The sequence below is a fragment of the Trachypithecus francoisi genome, unplaced genomic scaffold, assembly GCF_009764315.1.
Source record: "Trachypithecus francoisi isolate TF-2019V2 unplaced genomic scaffold, Tfra_2.0 Lachesis_group3, whole genome shotgun sequence".
NCBI classification, from domain to species: domain Eukaryota; kingdom Metazoa; phylum Chordata; class Mammalia; order Primates; family Cercopithecidae; genus Trachypithecus; species Trachypithecus francoisi.
Window position 1 is genome coordinate 51,375,182 of NW_022681468.1, and position 20,786 is coordinate 51,395,967.

A 20,786-nucleotide genomic window follows, 5' to 3' on the forward strand; every position below is an offset into this window, starting at 1 on the left:
TAGCTCTCTAACCAACAAGTAATTAGTTCTTTGGCACGAGTAAGGGGGTAAAAAGGAAGAGTGGGTAAAGCAGTTGATAACAGATGGCTTGCGCCCATCTAAAATATGAGGAGAGAAATAAAGCTGTCCCAAGAGAACTAAAGCTGAGTTCTCTCATCATATATCTGAAGATTCATATCAGGGGTCTAAACAAGGTATGTTGGGTAGCTTAATTGGAAACTCCTGGACTGTGAGTGTCACAGACTCATGGATGGGCCAATCGGTGGCCACTTTATTGTCTGGGCTGCAGCAAAATGAGACAAAAACTGTCATTCAAAAACCTTTGGAATTAAAAAAAAACCCAAAACGACATTTGTTCTTTAAAATAAAATAAAGTCCTGCATTTAAGTGCAGCATATCACTGTTGTTTCTGAGTTTAAATATTAAGAAACACATTTTGTTAATGATTAAAACAATAGTGATTGATTTAGGGGTTCAGTGAGCATTTAATCTGTCCTTACTTCAGGTACTGTGCTAAAGGAGCACAATGCCTGGTGCTGCAGGAGGAACATTAGGTAACTATTTAATGGAGTTTTAATTTTCTGTTATTATTTTTAATAATTAATTGTGATTTTGAGTATTTGGAAGCTGGAGGTATATTTTGTCATCCTTTTGGGGTGGTGTTATTGCCCTGTCCTATTTTAATCAGAGGTACTTAGAGAAAGTGAACTCAGGAGTGATTTAAAATGAAAGAAGATGTATGTTGGCTAAAATTACAATTAAATAATCAAATCATTTTCAAATATAAAGGGAGCATGCAGATGATCTGGCCCAATCCTTTCATTCTGCAGATGAGAAAACTGACACTCATAGGAATGAAAAGATTTGCCCAAAGCCGTACAGCTTGTTTCTGTTGTTTGGTGCATTATTAGGCCAAAAGACCGAGGCCGGGAAAAGATGGCAGGATGTCTTGGCCTTGCTCTGACAGTTGCTTTTCTGATCTCAGGTATTTCACACCCTTTGTAATCTGTGTTCCACACAGGAAGCAGTTCTTGTTTTTTAAATACTGAAGGTGTATAAATGTAAAGTTTTTATACATGCGACACCCGGGGCCAATATCTGTTTAAGTAAAGACCTAAATGCTTTGCGGAGACAGTCAAGTGTCATGTGTGTCCCAGGGAAAGAAATCCAGGACAGGAAATGCTCAGTCCTCCAGCACTCCCCTGGCTACCTGGAGCTCAGGCTGTGAGCCTCAACCCCTCCCTGAAGCATTAGCTCTGGAGCAGAGGCTGTGATTTACTTCAGAGATCTGGGCAAGTCCCTTTAACCTGGTAGTCCTTCCTTTCCTTGTTTGTAAAACAGAGAGATGAGGCTGATAGCTCCCTCACAGCCCCATCCCAGGCAGTGTGTGAAATTAGTTCCTGTTTGGGAAGGTTTAAAAGCCACTACATGCCACCTCCCTGCTAATATGATTACTAAAATGTTTTTATATGAAAGGGCCAATTCCTCATCTCCCCTCTTTGAAAACAGACCAAGGGGCATCTTTTCTTGTCTCGCTGTGGCCTAAAAGGTTGTTGCTTCTGTGGTTATCTCCTTGGATAACCACCTGATACTCCTGGAGTGTCAGGATTCTTAGGTACACCAAAAATGAACAAAAAAATCAACATCAACCATAACACCATCAACAAAAATAACTGCTGTGTCGGTTCTTAAGACGGCTTCTGAGCTAGAAACAGATTTTTCTAACTGTGAAAACGTGGCCTCAGCCTGTCTGCAGGCCACCTCTGCCTTTTGGTCTTGGTGGGAGGAGGGAAGTGAGCTTGTTTACTGGGGTCTACCTCACGGTCATCATCAAGGCATTCCACAAAACGCACTTTAAGAATGTTTTGGAAGGAAATTCACCTTTTAACAGCCCAAGAGGTATCTCTCTCTGGCACACAGTTCTGCACACAGCCTGTTTCTCAACGTTTGGAAATCCTTTAACAGTTTATGGAAGGCCACCTTTTAAACCGATCCAACAGCTCCTTTCTCCATAACCTGATTTTAGAGGTGTTTCATTATCTCTAATTACTCAGGGTAAATGGTGATTACTCAGTGTTTTAATCATCAGTTTGGGCAGCAGTTACACTAAACTCAGGGAAGCCCAGACTCCCATGGGTATTTTTGGAAGGTACAGCGACTAGTCGGTGCATGCTTTCTAGTACCTCCGCACGTGGTCCCCAGGTAAGCCCCAGCCGCTTCCCAGAGCTGGAGGCATCGGCGTACCAGCTCGCACGGCAGCTGCGGACTCGGGCGCTGCCTGGGCTTCCGGGACTCGGGCCTGCTAGGCGAGGTCGGGAGGCTGGAGGGGAGGATGTGGGCGGGGCTCCCATCCCCAGAAAGGGAGGCGAGCGAGGGAGGAGGGAAGAAGGGAGGGGCCGCCGGGGAAGAGGAGGAGGAAGGAAAGAAAGAAAGCGAGGGAGGGAAAGAGGAGGAAGGAAGATGCGAGAAGGCAGAGGAGGAGGGAGGGAGGGAAGGAACGCGGAGCCGGGCCCGGAAGCTAGGTGAGTGTGGCATCCGAGCCGAGGGACGCGAGCCTGAGACGCCGCTGCTGCTCGGGCTGAGTATCTAGCCTGTCTCCCCGATGGGATTCCCGTCCAAGCTGTCCCGAGCCTGCAGCGCCCCAGTCCCCGGCCCTCGCCCAGGTTCACTACAACCGTTCAGAGGTCCCCAGGAGCTGCTGCTGGCGAGCCCGCTACTGCAGGGACCTATGGTGAGCAAGGCTACCTGGTGAGAGGCGACAGGCAGAGGGGGTCTAGGAGCCTCCTTGGGGGGAATAAACTGGGGACTCAGGCTGTGACCGAGGCAAAAGGTGGCCTAATTATTTTCCAATAGTGGTACTGGAGGTGGGGATGCTGGCGCTGAAAGACCTTTAAATATCGGCTGCTGCTCCTGCCCAGGCCTTCTCTGTCCAGCAGTCCCTGGGAGATTCTCACCTTTGGGAAGTGCGGGGCAGGAGAGCAGAAGCAAGAGAAGCCCTCGGTAGGGGGTCGTTGGGAAAAACTGTGGGGTCTTGGGCTGAACGCGTTGCCCACGGGCTGGAGGTTGCGATCCCCGGACGGAAAGGGCGGGAAGAGGAAGGAGAGAGCCGGCTCTGAGGTCCGGAGAGAGTGAGGGGGCAGAGCGACGGCGAGATGGGGGAGAGAACACCTAGCTGGAGCTGGTTCTGCGGTAGAGAGCGCAGTCTTGCTGGCCTCTGGAGAGTGCGCGCCGCTCCGGAGGCTGCGTCGAGGGGAGTGTCACCCAATCTGGCCCCCAGCTGGCGGGGCGCCCCGAGAGCTTGCGAACTGCAGTTGCAGGAGACGCCTTCTCCACGAGCTATTTTCGTCGACTTGCGGAACCCAAGGAGCCTTCCCTCTATCGTTTCATGGTGTAGCGTCCGTAGAGACGACCGCCAGGATCCCAGGGGCTCCCAGGACGCGCGTTCCTGCGATGTCGTGTCCTATGGGGAGTTCCTGGCGGGACGAAAGGCGGACGCGCGGCTCTTCCTGGCCCTCCCGGCCCGGAACCCACGGGAAAGGATCCCGTGATTCCCGGGTCCCTGCAGGCTTTTTCCAGCGGGAGTTGGTCCGGGGGCCTCAGACGCCCCCTAAGCACTTCTTTGGAGGATGGTTTTCAAGGATCGCGGTTTATGAGTTGAAGGCTTTGTGAGACGTAAACACCTCAAGAGATACATACTTGGTAAACTGAGGCTACCTGTAAACACATTTCGGCATTAGGAGAAGATTCGGGTAGGGAAGTGAAGGACAACCACCCCGAGTTGCATTCCTTTCCCCCAAGAAAAAGTTCTGGGGATGAAAGTCCTTTTGGCTTTTATCTTTTCGATTTAAAAATTTGAGAAGAAAAATGTGATGAGAGATGAATCCTGGTGAATCCGAAATTGAAAGACAACTCCCCCTTCCCCTCCCTATCCTCTCGGTTTTAGAACCGCGCGCTCCCGCCCCAGGAGATTCCTTGGGGCCGAGGGTTTTCCGGGGATCCCGGGCGCCCGCCCCTTCCACTGTCCCTCTGCCTCGCGGGCACCAGCTTGCCTCCGTCTCCTTTCTCTACTTCTGGATCTGCCCTCGCCGGGCTTTTTAAAGGGCTTCTGCGTCTCAAAACAAAACAAAAAAACCCTTTGCTCTTCCCAACCCTTTCGCAGTCCGCCCCAGCGGTGGCGCGGGACCAGCAAAGGCGAAAGCCGCGCGGCTCTTGCGGGGCACGGACGGTCGCGCAGGGGCGCCAGCGGCCTCCGCACCCGGACCTGAGGTGTCGGTCGATGCCGGGCATCCACCGTCGGGAGGGAGGGCTGAGCTGCTCGATCCTTTACTCTTCTTCATTCAAGTCTACCTGCAAGTGCCCCTAAGAAGAAAACCAAGTTTTGGCGTGGAGAGTGGGGCGGCAGGCAACCCGAGCCCTTGAGCTCCAGAGCGACCAAAGCGGCAACCAGGAACAGCCTCAGGAAAGGGAGGTCGGGTGGAGTGGGCTTTGGGGCAGGAGTCTTGGGGCCAGGGTCCCGGGGGCGACCTGGCACGCCCGGCCCTACTGAACGCTGAGTTGCGCCGAGTCGGGTTTTCGAAGAGGCCCTTGCTCTGAGCGACCCACGCGCGCCGCAGCATCTTCAATTAGTCAGGACATCCTAGTAATCGCTTGAGCTGTGGGTAGATAAAATTCTTGAAGGAGTATTTGCTGCGACTCTGCTGCTGGTGCAACGGAGGAAGGGGGTGGGGGAAGGAAGTGGCGGGGGAAGGAGTGTGGTGGTTTAAAAAATAAGCCAAGCCGAGGCGAGAGAGACGCAGACGCAGAGGTCGAGCGCAGGCCGAAAGCTGTTCACGGTTTTCTCAACTCCCGGGAACATGGTGGGATTTCCTTTCTGCGCCGGGTCGGGAGTTGTAAAACCTCGGCGACATTAAGATCTGAAAACTGTGATGCGTCTTTTCTGCAGCGACGCCTCTCTCTGAATCTGCCGGGAGCTGCGAGCCCCGGCGTCTGTCCCTCTGCCTGGAATGGCTTCTTCGGGGTCTGCTTTGCCGGGGGAGAGGGGCCACGCAGCGGCCGACTTGGTTTGGGGATTCTCTGTAATGGATCCGGAGCAATGACTAGCAACTGCTCCCTCTCACTTTCCCACAGCCATCACCCTCTAACACCCTCCGCCCATTCCCGGCCCCGTGCGTGACAAGGTCGGCAGCTTTCAGCCGGGAGCTAGATCGGTGGCCCCGCTCTTCGGAGCCTTAGCAGGCGTTCGCCAAGGGGTGACTGGCTGTCATTGGGAGCAATATTTGGCCTTGTGGAGACCCTGGGGAGGAAGTGGCGGGGAGCTCGTGTTTGCTTGTGTGTGTGTGTGTATACGCGCGTGTGCAGGGTCCCTCGGCGCTTTCCTTTTTAAGTGCCTCTGGGTGGTGAGGCTTTGGGCGGGTGAGACTTTCCCGACCTCGCTACCGGCCCCACTTAAGCAGGGTTCGAGCTGCAAGACGCAGTCCCTTCAGTGCGCCCCAAATCCTCTGGCTTCAGGTGGCCTGGCGTGGGAGCCCTCTCCGACGCACCGCGCCGAGAACCGGGTTCTCCGCGCGCTGCGCCCTTAGCCCGGGGAGCGCAGCGGCCGCGAGGCACCGGCCGAGGGCTCTGCCGAGCGCCGCCGGGAGCTCCTCCCGGACCGCAGAGGCTCGGGCGGCGGGCGCGGAGGTTGGCCTCGCCTGGAGGGGGCGGGCCCGCGAGGGGCGGGGGGCTGTGGAGGATGGGAGGGCGCGCAGGCCCTTTCGCCGCCCGCCGCGGGAGGGGCCTCGGCGCTCACGTGACTCCGAGGGGCTGGAAGAAAAACAGAGTCTGTCTGCGCCGGAGTCTCATTATATTCAAATATTCCTTTTAGGAGCCATTCCGTAGTGCCATCCCGAGCAACGCGCTGCTGCAGCTTCCCTGAGCCTTTCCAGCAAGTTTGTTCAAGATTGGCTGTCAAGAATCATGGACTGTTATTATATGCCTTGTTTTCTGTCAGTGAGTAGACACCTCTTCCTTCCCCCTCCCGGGAATTCACTCTGCCCTCACCACCCCTGCTCGCCGGCTGTCCCTTCCGTCGGACCTCCCTTGCAATGTCCACACTCTGCTCCCTGGCAGCCCTGTCGCTCCCTTCTTGGCCCTGCAGCCGGGGCGCTCGAAGCTTACCAGTTCCTTTTAAAGTGCTGCTGGCGCGCACTCGCCCTCAGCGTTGCAAGAAAGGGGAGCGCGAGGGAGCTAAAGAGATGAAAGCCCGGGTTTGTACCTTGAGGGCTAACCACTCCCTTCCCCTACCCTACTTGCCTGGGGGAGCACCCAGTGTCTCAGTGGCGCATTCCCACTGTCTTGTCAAAACTCACAGAGGTTTCTCCTGGGGGTGAGCGGGCACGATCAGGCACTTTTGGCTGAGTATTTCAAAGTCATCGGCCACAATACAATAAGTCGTCCAGCCACTCGATTAGCTCCTAGACCACCTTCTCGGCTTCTGGATCCTGTCGCCCTCTGTCTTCGCCCAGCCCCTGCCTCTCACTTTCCCTCCCTCTGGCTCTGAACCAACTGGAAGTTGTGAAAGTTGGGCTCTGAGGGTGGAGGAAAAGGGAGGGAAGCTGAAGGTCTAAAGTAGAGAGCAATGTCATTCTAATTCTCCCTCCCCCACCCCTTTTTACCCCCTCAATGTTAACTGTTTATCCTTGAAGAAGCCACGCTGAGATCATGGCTCAGAGAGCAGTTAGGACAAAAAAAGATTAACAGGATGGAGGCTATCTGATTTGGGGTTATTTGACTGTAAACAAGTTAGACCAAGTAATTACAGGGCAATTCTTACTTTCAGGCCGTGCATGGCTGCAGCTGGTGGGTGGGGGGGTGGTGTGAGGGAGAAGACACAAACTTGATCTTTCTGACCTGCTTTCCATCTTGCCCCTCCATTTCTAGCCCTAAATGCATATGCAGACACATCTATTTCTCCCTATTTATTGGTGTTTATTTATTCTCTAACCTTCCACTCCCCTCCCCCTCCCCAGAGACACCATGATTCCTGGTAACCGAATGCTGATGGTCGTTTTATTATGCCAAGTCCTGCTAGGAGGCGCGAGCCATGCTAGTTTGATACCTGAGACGGGGAAGAAAAAAGTCGCCGAGATTCAGGGCCACGCGGGAGGACGCCGCTCAGGGCAGAGCCATGAGCTCCTGCGGGACTTCGAGACCACGCTTCTGCAGATGTTCGGGCTGCGCCGCCGCCCGCAGCCTAGCAAGAGTGCCGTCATTCCGGATTACATGCGGGATCTTTACCGGCTTCAGTCTGGGGAGGAGGAGGAAGAGCAGATCCACAGCACTGGTCTGGAGTATCCTGAGCGCCCGGCCAGCCGCGCCAACACCGTGAGGAGCTTCCACCACGAAGGTCAGTCTCTTCCCCCAGTCTGCGTGGGGGAGGGCTAGTGAGACTGGCTAGAGGGGCAGTGAAAGCCCTGGGGAAGAAGAGTTCGGGTTACATCAAAGCCCCAATCCAGGAGGCTGAGGAACAGAGCTCCTTACCTCCAAGAATTTGCAGAGCTGCCACCGAACTTATTTTTTGGAGACGGAGGGGGAGGTGTTCAGGGGAAGGGGAATGACAGCACTCAGACGTGGGCTAGCCCCAGCGGTGTGTTTTTGCTATATCAAAGCCTTTTCTGCTGGGTTTTCTGCCCGTTTTTTTCAAAGCACCTACTGAATTTAATATTACAGCTGTGTGTTTGTCGGGTTTATTCAATAGGGGCCTTGTAATCCGATCTGAATGTTTCCTAGCGGATGTTTCTTTTCCAAAGTAAATCTGAGTTATTAATCCACCAGCATCATTACTGTGTTGGAATTTATTTTCCCCTCTGTAACATGATCAACAAGGCATGCTCTGTGTTTCCAAGATCGCTGGGGAAATAAATGTTTGGTAACATACTCAATAGTGGAAGAGGGAGAAGGTGGTTGTGTGCATGTTTCCTCCTGCCTGTGCTCTGTTGGCCCCTCTTTTTCTTTACAACCACTTGTAAAGAAAACTGTGGACACAAAACCAAGAGGGGGTTTTAAAAGAGGAGTCTGATGGTGGTGCCGTAGAGGAGTTGACACATGGAAATTATTAGACATATCAAGGAGGCTGGGAGGTAGTTTCTGTCTTTGGTGCTTGAGAAATGCTAGCTACATTTTGCTGGTTTGCTAGCTGCCCCACTTATCTGCTCCTTCAAATTAAGGGGTATGCTTATTTCCCCCCAGTAGGTTTCCCCTGCATAATCAGAATTCACCATTCATTGCCCAACCCTCAGCTCTCTCTTGACTCTTCCATCTTTGAAAAAAGTTCATGTGCTTTTTCTTTTCCCCTTCCTTCCTAACTGTGCCTAGAACATCTGGAGAACATCCCAGGGACCAGTGAAAACTCTGCTTTTCGTTTCCTCTTTAACCTCAGCAGCATCCCAGAGAATGAGGTGATCTCCTCTGCAGAGCTTCGGCTCTTCCGGGAGCAGGTGGACCAGGGCCCTGATTGGGAACGGGGCTTCCACCGTATAAACATTTATGAGGTTATGAAGCCCCCAGCAGAAGTGGTGCCTGGGCACCTCATCACACGACTACTGGACACGAGACTGGTCCACCACAATGTGACACGGTGGGAAACTTTTGATGTGAGCCCTGCGGTCCTTCGCTGGACCCGGGAGAAGCAGCCAAACTATGGGCTGGCCATTGAGGTGACTCACCTCCATCAGACTCGGACCCACCAGGGCCAGCATGTCAGGATTAGCCGATCGTTACCTCAAGGGAGTGGGAATTGGGCCCAGCTCCGGCCCCTCCTGGTCACCTTTGGCCATGATGGCCGGGGCCATGCCTTGACCCGACGCCGGAGGGCCAAGCGTAGTCCTAAGCATCACCCACAGCGGGCCCGGAAGAAGAATAAGAACTGCCGGCGCCACTCGCTCTATGTGGACTTCAGCGATGTGGGCTGGAATGACTGGATTGTGGCCCCACCAGGCTACCAGGCCTTCTACTGCCATGGGGACTGCCCCTTTCCACTGGCTGACCACCTCAACTCAACCAACCATGCCATTGTGCAGACCCTGGTCAATTCTGTCAATTCCAGTATCCCCAAAGCCTGTTGTGTGCCCACTGAACTGAGTGCCATCTCCATGCTGTACCTGGATGAGTATGATAAGGTGGTACTGAAAAATTATCAGGAGATGGTAGTAGAGGGATGTGGGTGCCGCTGAGATCAGCCAGTCCTTGAGGATAGACAGACAGACAGATATACACAACACACACACACACACCACACACATACACACACACATTCTCATCCACTCACCCACACACTACACAGACTGCTTCCTTATAGCTGGACTTTTATTTAAAAAAAAAAAAAAAAAAAAAAAAGGAAAAAACCCTAAACATTCACCTTGACCTTATTTATGACTTTACGTGCAAATGTTTTGACCATATTGATCATATATTTTGACAAAATATATTTATAACTACGTATTAAAAGAAAAAAATAAAATGAGTCATTATTTTAAAGGTAAATCATGGCTTTTTTCCTCTTTATCCTTTCTCTTTTCCTTTGGGTTCATCTCTTTTGAATGAGGCTTTTTTCTATTGAGGTGAGTTGGAGGCTGGATGGAAGTCAAAAGGTGGTACCTGGAGGTGGTTAAGTTGTAGGGACAGGAAGTAAACTGTTCGCAGAGAGAGATGGTAATTGCCAGCATGAATTGTTTTCCATTTCTATTTAATGTTAACAAGGACACAGTATCCTCTCCCATCTGGATGACACATGCCTTAGAGAAATACTGGGATGAAAGGAGTGTAGGTCAGATTAAAGACTGCGTTTTGGGCCCCTTGTACATCTTCTGTTTCACTCACCTGTTGAGGCGTATCACAGCTGAGTGTGATGAGGTCTCAACTCTAGAAAAATGATTACCCACCTCTGCTTTTATGATACCTCAGAGTGTCTCTAGTTATTACAGGCACCAATGTGATATTTCCAAATCAGAACTAATTTGCACACTCACATCATAATGTGTGTGTGAAGCCATGTTTAAAATATTTTTTTCCTCCAGGGAGGACTCTTTTATTTTTCTTTTGTCTTTTTTTTTTTTGAAATAGGTTCTCTCTCTGTTGCCCCAGGCTGGTCTTGAACTCTTGGGTTCAAGCAATCTTCTCATTTCAGCCTCTTCGGGATTACAGGCATGCACTGCTATTTTGTCTTTTTTTTTTTTTTGGAACAAATAATATACCCTACCTTCAAGAAGTTTGTTGATTACTGTTTTAATATACCACATGATATAATTTCCCGTTGTTTCTTGACATTTTCCCTTGTCCTCTTTTCCCCTTGTGAAGGCCTTCATCAAGTTTAGGATCCCAACAGATTGGGCTGGGTGGGGGTTGACAGTGGGGTCAGATACTAAAGGGTCAGAATTTCTAAGCAGGCACTGTGAAAGTGTCCCACTATTATACAGAAATCTCCTGAGTCAAATGTCAACTCTCCTTTTCTCTCTGTACTGCCTCCCCCATATCCTCTTCCCTGGAGTTGGGCAAAAAGAGGTAGATCTGATGTTCTGTGTTAGGGTTTCTTAAAAGCAAAAGCTCAATTTTTGGACAAAGTTAGAAAAAGGAGGATGCTAATATACCCTCAGTTAAGGGCTCCCAGCAGGCAGATAAATGCCTTTCTGGAATGACCGGTGTAGGGATAAAGAGGAGCAGAGGAGAGGCCTTTGCTTTTTCTACTTGCCACCAACAACTAAATTAAGCCCTGAATCTTGGTCTGTGCTGGCTCATTTCATATGTGTGCTGAGAAAATTGACACATATAAAGTGAGCCAGTACAGACCAAGATCCCTTCGGATCCCTTTGGGGCAGAAATAGTGTCTTTGTGTGGTGTCTGTGGGGAAGGCTGATAGCACATTTCTCCATCATGAAGATGTAGATATGAGCGGTAGTACTGCTGTTTCTGGTGGTGTGTGCATCCAAAGAATGTGTGTGGTGCACACTCCTGGCATTTGCATTTTTCTGTGTGGGGTGTGCACCCTTGCATTCTTGTACACACACTCTTTCTTACATATGCTCTTGGACGTGGGGTGGGTGAAGCAGGATTCATTTTTTGTTTTTAATTACTGAAGTCCTACACTCCTCCAAAAGGAGCAGCTTAGTGGAAACCAATAAAAATCGAAGCAGGGTGGTTGCCAAAACCCCAGCTCCCCGGAGAGCGCAGGTGGAGAGAAGAGATCAGAGCCCCAGGCAAAGGCAGCAAGACTCCACAGTCCCTCCAAAACTCCCCGCGAAAAGGGATCCTTCCCCCACCCCTCCAGCCCCCCAGGTCGCTGCCCCTTTGATTAATGGTATGGAGCTCAAATAAATCATTTAGGGAAGCCCGTTATGGATTCCCCTCAGGCAACCTCATTTTGTTTTGCCCAATTTCTAGCAACTTTCTGAAATGTCGATGTCATTGAAAGGGAACCAGTAGATCTCCAGCACTTGAACAAATTATCCTAGGGCCAGTACTGAGCCCTGTGGCTGTCCAATTTCTAGCAACCAACCCCTTCCCCCATCCTCCCCCCTTCCTATTGGCTTATTTTCAGGAATGGATAATGTTGTTTATTTGTTCAGTCAAATATTTGGTCTGGGGAATTTACCGTGAAATTCTGTGAATTGCATATACCTAGTTAACAAAATAGTCCTAATGCCACAAATGTTAGCATGGAAAACAAAGAACTATGGCCAGCGTTAACTCTTTAAATTCTGTTTGAAAGCTTAGTCCTGAGGCCGGGGGAGATTTAAAAAAATTGGATGTGTGTGGAGATTATTTAATTCAGGTTTCAGCATTTAATATTTTTGCCTAATATTCAGTTCAGTACCTTATGGAAGTCGTAGGGTGATTCTCGGCATTGCTTTTGGATCAAGCCTACCATTTCGCCCCATTCATGTTTTTGTTTTTGTTTTTTTTTCTCCAGAGTAATGTTCCCATTACTTAAAAGAAAGATGGGGAGGGAAGCTCGCCCTTGCGGAGTTCGGCAAAGTCGTAACCACATCAGACGAGCAGCTTGGTCGATCCCTATCCAACCCTTAAACTGGAACCGGCTTCCTAGGAGCTTAAGACCAAAAAAAACAAAAAAACAAAAAAGGTGGGGGATGGAGTGGGGAGGAGGGACGCATCAAACATTCCCCTGCTTTCGTTGCATAATTCGCCCAGAACCTGCCAGGTGACCTGCTGACTTTGTTTTCTGTCTTGACCGTGCTTCGTTCCACCAGCCCCCTCGCCGCCGGGCAGCGCCACACTGAGAGGGCTCGGCGCGTCCGCGGGGCTGGCAGACCCCAATAGTCACCCGGCCTTGGACCGGCGTCAAGATCCCGCCCCGCTGGCCCCGCCGGCCCCGCCTCCCGCCCGCTCAGGCGCTCCAGGGCTCGGCGGCGGCGGGGGCACCAGGGGGCGTCCTCCCTGCGGGGGACCAGGGGGACCGTGCACCTGGCGACGGCCTGCGGGAGCCACCCCTCCCCAACCACGCAGACCGTGGACTGCGGGTCCCCCAGCCTGGGCCCGAGAGCCGGCCTGCTCATCCGCCCTCGAGGACCCGGGGCTCAGGTGAAGCTCTGCAGAGACAGACGGATCTGATTAGCGCTCGCTGGTCCTCGGGGCTGTCGCTCGGCTGATTTCATGCGAAATGGGGTCAAACGGCCGCGCAGAAGCGTGGAGTCTGCAGGGGAAGGCTCCCCGGCGTGGAGGGGCGTAAGAAGGGTCGAGACCTTTAGGGATTTTCTGTAGGGGGCGGAGAGCGGGAATTAGGGAGCAAGGCTCTCTTGCCTCCGAGCTCACAGTGGGCCTGCATATGGGGGTGACTCAATGGGAGCGGGGACATGGGCGAGTGGGAAACAGGCCCGCTGGGTGAGGGTCGGACCTGCAGACTGGCCTTGGAGGCTGAGCCGCTGTCTCGGGCCCCTCGGGGAGGCGGAGAGCCCTGGGTCCCAGCTGAACTGCAGCTAGGTCTCCGCTCCCCGACAGTCGGGGGACGGAGGTGAACGGGAGAGGCTACAGGTGTGCGAGAGTGGAGCTGGGCGATTGCTTTCAGAAATGAGATGCCAAGTCCAGGATACAGAATGACAGCACCTTAGCTGACCTCCCCAGGGCCTCTGGCCCAGGCCTCACCGTACCCGCCCAGCCAGGAGCAGAAAGCTCATCCGAGGCCCAGGTCTCCCAACTATTTGTCATCAAAGATACTTTTGCTTCAACACAGAACAAATTTTACAAACTATTCACATACTCTCTTTTGAAAAGGAAAAGAGTAATACAAACGCAACGTTGGTGACCGTACATTACCTGGGAATCAGAAGGTTATTAGTATTCCCTAGAGGAATTTAGGATAACTGGTGGACTGCCAAATTAGAATTGATGGAAAGTTATTCAGGGTTACCATGTGATACAAACTAGCACAATTCTGAAAACTATAACTGAAAATTAAATTCAGAGTGGTTAGAAATGTGGTCTGGGTGGGATTGCAAGGATCTCATTTCCCTATGCATTTAGCACCTAATGGCAGAATAAACAAACAGAACTGCAATGCTCACCAGTGGAGAAAAGAGACTGATTTTAGGAAAAATGTCGAATTGCTCTAATGTTAAAAAAACAAAACAAAACAACAACAACAAAAAAACCCACAGAAATTATTTTGAAAAAGGAGTCAAAAGTTCAAGGTGTGCAATGTTGAGTCAATTGTAGAAAAAAATCTAAAATATTTTTTTCAGCTTGGAAGCCATTTGAAATTACCATTCATAAGTCACTTTACTTAAAGCATTAACTGCAGCAAGTTCCAGTTGTTTCTGCTTTCTCTTGCTCTTCAAAATATTCTTTATAAACTAAGTGAAAATATAAAAGTTACAGTATGCTGTTCAAAACAAACAATTCAGAAAATGCTATAGGATTTCAAAATGTTTACCTCAAAAATGTGGAATTTGAGGAAAAGAAGACAAGATGGAAGAATAATTTGCTGCGTTGTATTACTAATGAGAATTTCTGAAGTCCAGCTTTCAGTCAGTTTTGCCACATTTTCTAAAGAAAAGATCTCATTGATCTCTTTTAACTTTTTATAGCTTGATTTCTAGCAAAAATATTTTTAAATGGCTACAAAGTTCCCCACCCCAAATCCTGGAACCTGGTAGCCAAGTGTAAGTAGATTCTAGTTTTGCAAAATTTCATTATTGGTAGTTTAGCAATATGTTTTTTCCAGTTTTATTAACTGAAGCCCTTATCAGCAGATAATTCTCTAAACAGTCCAAAGCACACTGATTGAGATTTTAATCAACTAGACTCAATAGTTTAGTCCTGTAATTATTTCTCTCTCCCTAAGGTACCAGCAAGTGATTCCATCCTGCATATAGTTGTCCATGATTGAATTAAGAAAATGTACAACTGTGTTCAACTCAAGCTTCATGCTGATTTAATCTTTTAATCCTTGTCATTTGGTTTTCAAAGCAGTTTGTTTCTGAGGTAGGACCCGGGCAAAGAGGCCAAAGATATGTACCTTATCAGAGAGAAAGAGATGAGGGGTGGTATGGTTAAGATTATACCCAATGTTCCCTGAATTCATTTATAATTCAAATGTAGAAAAATGTATATCTTTTGAGAACTGATTTATACCCCTTCTTTAATTGGTCAGTGAGAGCTACATAACCCAAAGTGTTAACTTAGCTCCAGAAAGCTCAGACCCAAGCATTTAATGTCCAATTGCAATGTTTCCTTCCAGCTGGATATACACAACTATCTTTTTCCTTCTATTGTTTCTAAACTGTAGTAAAATGATATTCAGATTCTTTTTTGAGAGAGCAAATTTACTTACAATCTCATCCTTCTAAAACAACTACTTAGGTTTTTGTTTTCTTCCAGTCTTTGTTCATTTGTTTACATTTGTGTTCTGTTTTTCTTAATTTCGGATTAATATTATAACCTTAATATACCTTAAATCCTAAATGTATGATTTATGCATATGTCATTGTGGATCACCTCCACTCCTTTGTTAGAAAGTTGGCTGGGTATAAAACTTAAATGTTTAACCTCAAGCAATTTTAAGCAGCCTGGACATAGTATCAGGGCTGTGGGCATCATGTCCAAATCTTATTAAGATTCTTACTGACTTCTTAAGGCTCAGCTTAAGCATTGTGGTCCCACTATTAAACAGAATGCTCCTTTGTGTGATTTAAGTATTCTGAAAAGTGGGTTACCTGACATCCCAGGCTCAGACATTTTTGTTGACTGAGCGCATTGGAAGACTTGCATCCGCATGATTTGATCAACTTGGGAATATGTTCCTTCCCTGGAGAAAGTCAGTTGCAACCTGGGGAAGGAAGGACATGCTTAAAAGGTCCCTGTCTCATGCACTCAGAAGCCACTGAGTTGAGCAATTTCCTATTGGACTCAATGTGTGTCTCTCATTTTCATGCTTTGATTTTTTGCACTGGTTTTCTTGGTAATGAAGGGTAGTGGAAAAGGGAGGCAGAATTATCTAAATACAGTAATTACCAAATTGAAACCTATTCAAACAGCTAGGTTACTAGGTTCAGACTGACCTTGACACTTTCAACCTTCAGATTCCAGTTGGTTGGGGTCAGCCACAAATGTCGAGTTGCTGAGTGATTTCCACATGCTTCTTTTGTGTACCTTAACAAGAGCAGACAAAAGATGTTTTTCCAGTGGGACTCACTCTTTATGAGGCCTGACCCTCCAAGGAGCAAATTAATCTCAGGCGATTTTGAGGTTTTAGGGCACTAAGAATTTTTAGAGCATGGAGAAGTAATTTGTTCAATGGTACCTTAAAAGAGTTAATTCACCTCCAAAAGGTGAGTTCCTTTTACTATCCTGAGTCTTTTACTTCCTCTGAGATCAGACTTGTTATTTGCATAGCAAAGCATTCCATTTAGCTTGAAGGAGGGGGTGGGGGATTGTTAACAAGCAAAGTCACTTTTCCCACAGTCTTTCAAAACTCCGCAGCATGGTAAGTGGGTTTGATCAACCTTTCCCCTCCCCTAAGCCTCAAAATGTCATACTGTTTTGCTCATTATCTATCTTGAAATTGACCAGCTTTTCCGGATTGAAGAGCTGTAGGATTTAGTGTATAGCTGCTGAGAGGGCAGTTTTGCTAACATTGTTTGTTTTGGCAAGTTAGTGTAGACTTGCAGGTGAAAACTCCAGAAAAACAAACAGCAGACTCCACCAACATCCCTCTTCCCCTTTACAGACATCACTTTTTATTTTTAATGAATCAGGGAGGTGATTTTTAATAGATTCGTGACACTTTGCCTGGGAATTATACACATATACCTTGGTGTTATGTTTCCCCCTTGGCTGTCCTGCTTATTTCATCCGAACTCATCTATGCACCTAAATCAAAGTCTCTGAGGACCTACACTGTATGTAGGTTATTGTTTATTTGCTTGTCACTTAGCAATTCTCTAGAACTAGCTCATAATTTATCTTAACCAAGTGTGCTCCACCTTACAGACCGAACACTGTAAATAAAGGGGACTTTTCAGCATTCTAGAAGATTGAACAATCCAGGGTTCTAATTAGCATCAAATCTACTGGTAGTTCTTTTAAGTGTCTATTCTTTCCAAATTGGGAGATTAGTCAGAGGGATCTGAGGGAAGAAACCGGATGTTTAATAAGCCCTGTCGATAAAAAGGGGCAATTGTAAAAATACAAAAGTTTGGCTGCTAGAAGATAAACTTGTATTTTGAGCATTTGTGGGAGAATATAATTCTAGCTATATCTCCCTAAGATCACTAATGTTATATGACAAGTCATAGTGACCCGAAGAAAAGTAAATCTAGGAAAATGTTGGTGGATGGGAACAAGAAGCAAAACAAAATGGTCTGTGGCCTGTTCTGCGTTATTCAGCCCATTGACAGAGTTTCTATTTCTAGCCTTCTCTAGGAGAAGCAGGGCTCTGTGTTGTGTATGTGGTGGGGTAGGGGAGAATCAGGAGGGGTCTTCTGTTTTCCCTAGAGTAGTTTACAGTGAAAATGTATTTAGGTTGTATGTCTATAATTGAATATAGAATTTTGACAAAATTTATCTCCCCCAACAGAATTTTAAATACCAAAGTTTTTACTGACATACACATGCATTTATAAAGAATTCATTCCACGGAGGAGAATGAGAAATGTTAATCGGTACAAACAAATTAATTAGAAAGAATGAATAAGACCTAGTATTTGATAACACATTTGGAGTGACTATAGTCAATAATAATTGTATATTTAAAAATAACCAAAAGAGTATAATTGGATTTTTGTAACATAGGGGATAAGTGCTTGGGGGGATAGATACCCCATTTTCTGTGTCGTGATTATTATGCTTTGCATGCCGGTATCAAAATATCTCATGTACCCCATAAATATATATGTCTACTATGTACCCACACAAATTTTTAAAAAAGAATTCATTCTATCTCTGTGTTATAATGCTGGGAAAGTTTTTTTGTTTGTTTGTTTTGTTTTGTTTTAAAGACATGGATATGTACATAGACAAAAGTCTGACCATTGGTGGGAAAATTATATTATAATGAAAAGAAAATGCTCCCTAGGTTAATTTAATGCAACACTAACTAAAATTTCTTTAAACATATTTAATGGAACTTGAAAGATATTCACATGGACCAATAAATGGGGAAGAATATGCCCCCAAATTTTAAGGTAGCAATAGTGTCCTTGTCTTGGCAGATGTATACAAAATGACAATTTTTAAAAGTCTTCGTTATTAGGTTATCATTGAAAATAATAGATCAGTGGATAAGCAGATAGTTCAGAAATATATTTAAAATACGATTAGAATTTAACATCTGACACACTGGGAGCAAGACAGGTATATAAGAATTACTAAAAATGCTACTTGGTAAATAGCATGCAAAAGTGATTTAATATAGATGTGTATGTTACACTAAACTTCAGAAATGTCTAAGCATATTAAAGAGCTAATCATATTTTTAAGTATAGGAAGCTCTATTTTTAAGTATGGGAAAATCGAATTGCCTAGTATCCAAATCTATCAAATAAACACACACATTCAGACTACTTATGAAATTGAGGGCGTTATCAGAAGTTTAAAGAAACTAGGTTTGATAAGTAGAATTTCAAAAAAAATTATAGCAAAATGTAATAAAAATGAATGTAGAAAGCGAAAACCAGAGTATGGAACATGATGAGTACTTGATAAATATTTACTATAAACTTACGGCTATAATCCCAGGTCATATGAAGATGTACAGTTAAAGTAACAACAGATGCTGTAGACCAGATATTGGCAAACTTTTTCTATAAGGGGCCAGACAGTCCATATTTTAGGCCTTATGGACCATAGGCCTCTGTGGCAACTACTCAACTCTACCGGTCCTAGAACAAAAGCAGGTGTAGAGAGTAGTAAACAAATGCATATGGCTGTGTCCCAGTAAAACTTTATGGACACGGAAACTTGAACTTCATATAATTTTTGCTTGTTGTGAAATATTCTTTTGATTTTTAAAGACTGTTTAAAAATGTAAAAACTATTCTTAGTTCACAGATGGTAAAACACAGGTGGTAGGCTGGATTTGGCCTGAAAGCTACAGGTTGCCAGCCCCTGCTTGTTTTTGTTTTTGACCTGTGTACCCCAACTCATTTTCCTTGAAACAAGTCTCAAGAGCTCGTTTCTGAAAAAGAGGATGCCATGATGAAATGTATTTGGAAAACACTGTGATCTGTATTACTGACTTGAACATTTACAATGAGCATTATATTTTAAAGTTTTCGAGAAATCCCATAGTAAGAAACCTGCCTAGCTTTCGCCAACCCAGTGATGCTTCAACTTACCTAACCTCAGTACTCCATTTTGTTCCTCACATTCCCAACCCTGCAAGGCCAATGCACAGTTGGCTCTGGCCTATCTCTCCGATGGCACTTGATGCTGCTTCTTCCCGTGTTAACTACATTCCAGCCATACCGGCCTTCTTTCTGTTCTTTAACCACCATGTACATTCATTCATTCTTGCCTTGGATGTTCTTCTGTCTGCTGTCCCCTCTGCCTGCAATGTTCTTCTGCAAGATCTTCACAGGCTGGCCTTCTTGTTGTTCAGTTTTCAGCTCAAATGTCTCCTCCCCAGTGAGGCCTTCTCTGATGTGCTATTCTAAAACTACTGCTCCATCCAGCATGCTCACCCGCATGCCTCTGTTCTGTTTTCTTCATGGAACGTTCTATGAAATTTTCACTCTGTGTATGGGTACATTTATGTGTATGAATGTGTAGCATCTCCTCACTGCAATGAAAGCTCCATGAGGGGTGGGACATTACCCCTCTTGTCTTTATTAGAACATCCTGTCTCTACATGAAGTGCTTGCCACATAAAATGAATGCAATATAATTTTATTCAGAGAGATTTTAAGAGCTAGAGAAAGGGATAGAGATGGAGTAGGGGTGAGGGAGAGGGGGAGGGAGAGAAAATATTACACAGATCACGTTTTGAGAAATACTATGTTATGCAAAAGAAAACACAAATTTTAAATTATTGCTTGAAAAATGCATAATGTCACTAGCAATTACAATGGAAATTCATCCAACTTAAAGTTTATATTACAACTCAAAGGTTATTCTAAGCAGCCCATGTAATTACATCCATCAATTGCTGATGTTTCTGTAAATGATTCAATTTATTTGTTTTTGAGAATACAAGTAAGCTGAAATAAGTGCTATAAAATTGCTTATGCTCATTGACATTGTGGAAAACACACCTCATAGAAATAATCTGAAGAGGAAAACGGTAGTTTTTCTTTAACAGATTGTTATAAACATCAGTTATAATAGCAAAAGATTAGAAGCAATCATTCTAGACTATTAAAAATGGTAATACTGTAAATTACATCAATATCTGGACTTGTGTTTATCATATCATATTAAATGAAAAGAGCAAAACACAAAATAGGTGCTCATCAATTACACCCATGTAAAATGTGCACACATCCACCAATCATAGCTAGACAAATTTAATTTGCAATAAAACAAATTTCATTTCATGTTTTTGTTGCAATATTTTATCTGTAACATCAAAAAGTTGACAAAAGAAGAGATTGGAACTTGCTTGCACTGAGGAGAGAAAACTGGTTCTGTACATGTTTTAATTTGTCTGAGGAAACAGAGAAAAGACTTAAATATTCTGAAATAAAGGTGGCAAAGCCCTGTTCAGCCTTTCAATGTGAGTCTGAGCCTGTGGTTCCAAAGGCATTCTTATTTCTCACCTAATTCACTTCATTGTAAGTGCTATGAGAAGCAGAAGGTTACTATGTATTATGAAATATTTACATTAAATAGGGTGCTTTGGGATAAAATACATGGAAGACATTTGTTCCTACAACTTTGAATTTATTAGCTTTGTTCTGTTGGTTTCAAAGGTTAACAAACACCTGCTGTTGAAAACGTTCAACAGCAAAACCTTTCTCATGCCTGACCACTCTAGGATTAGCTAAGGGGCAAGAAACTGGCCACATATTTAGGGGATACACTGTGGTCCTGTTCTGGTAAGGAATGAATGCCAAAGTGTCCATCTTAGTATTTGCAGACGAAGTTTTTTGATCTGCAGTACAAGGATCCATTGGTGTGTACGTGACGTCCATGGATGAGCACTGGTCAAAGGAGAACTGTTATGTAATTATAGCATCCACGGCGTCCGACGCACCGCCCAGCCTAGCCTAAAAGTTTGTACTGGGAAGTAGGTGTCATAAGGATAATGAGAATTAATTAATGTTTATGAATAACAAGATTCATGGGAGAAAAGCACTGTGTAA

The 20,786-nt window shown here is 46.2% G+C and overlaps 1 protein-coding gene and 1 long non-coding RNA gene across 9 annotated transcripts; one reads left to right on the forward strand and one right to left on the reverse strand.

Moving 5' to 3' along the window:
* Positions 1-2,389: 2,389 nt before the first annotated feature.
* BMP4 (bone morphogenetic protein 4) lies at positions 2,390-9,519 on the forward strand. Of its 8 annotated transcripts, none has more exons than XM_033187998.1 (4): positions 2,390-2,522; positions 5,864-5,988; positions 7,008-7,384; positions 8,353-9,519. In XM_033187998.1, exons 3-4 carry the CDS (start codon positions 7,015-7,017, stop codon positions 9,207-9,209), a joined length of 1,227 nt encoding a protein of 408 aa, XP_033043889.1. In that variant the 5' UTR covers positions 2,390-2,522; positions 5,864-5,988; positions 7,008-7,014; the 3' UTR covers positions 9,210-9,519. The 8 variants fall into 8 exon arrangements, with proteins under 8 accessions (XP_033043889.1, XP_033043892.1, XP_033043886.1 ...); XM_033188001.1 differs by having other exon boundaries at positions 2,395-2,731; positions 7,061-7,384; XM_033187995.1 differs by having other exon boundaries at positions 2,396-2,522; positions 7,061-7,384.
* A 4,916-nt stretch (positions 9,520-14,435) lies between these two features.
* On the reverse strand, positions 14,436-16,386 carry LOC117069629. The gene is made up of 4 exons (XR_004431607.1): positions 16,297-16,386; positions 15,546-15,636; positions 15,201-15,313; positions 14,436-14,503 (listed from the first exon to the last, which is right to left on the reverse strand). It is a non-coding gene; the product is annotated as an uncharacterized LOC117069629 (long non-coding RNA).
* Positions 16,387-20,786: the final 4,400 nt, after the last annotated feature.

Coding starts and splice junctions, on each gene's coding strand:
- BMP4 (XM_033187995.1), top strand. CDS start 2,461: ATGCGAGAAGGCAGAGGAGGAGGGAGGGAGGGAAGGAACGCGGAGCCG. Junction 5,989..7,060: donor ATATGCCTTGTTTTCTGTCA/GTGAGTAGACAC, acceptor TATTATGCCAAG/TCCTGCTAGGAGGCGCGAGC. Junction 7,385..8,352: donor GAGGAGCTTCCACCACGAAG/GTCAGTCTCTTC, acceptor AACTGTGCCTAG/AACATCTGGAGAACATCCCA.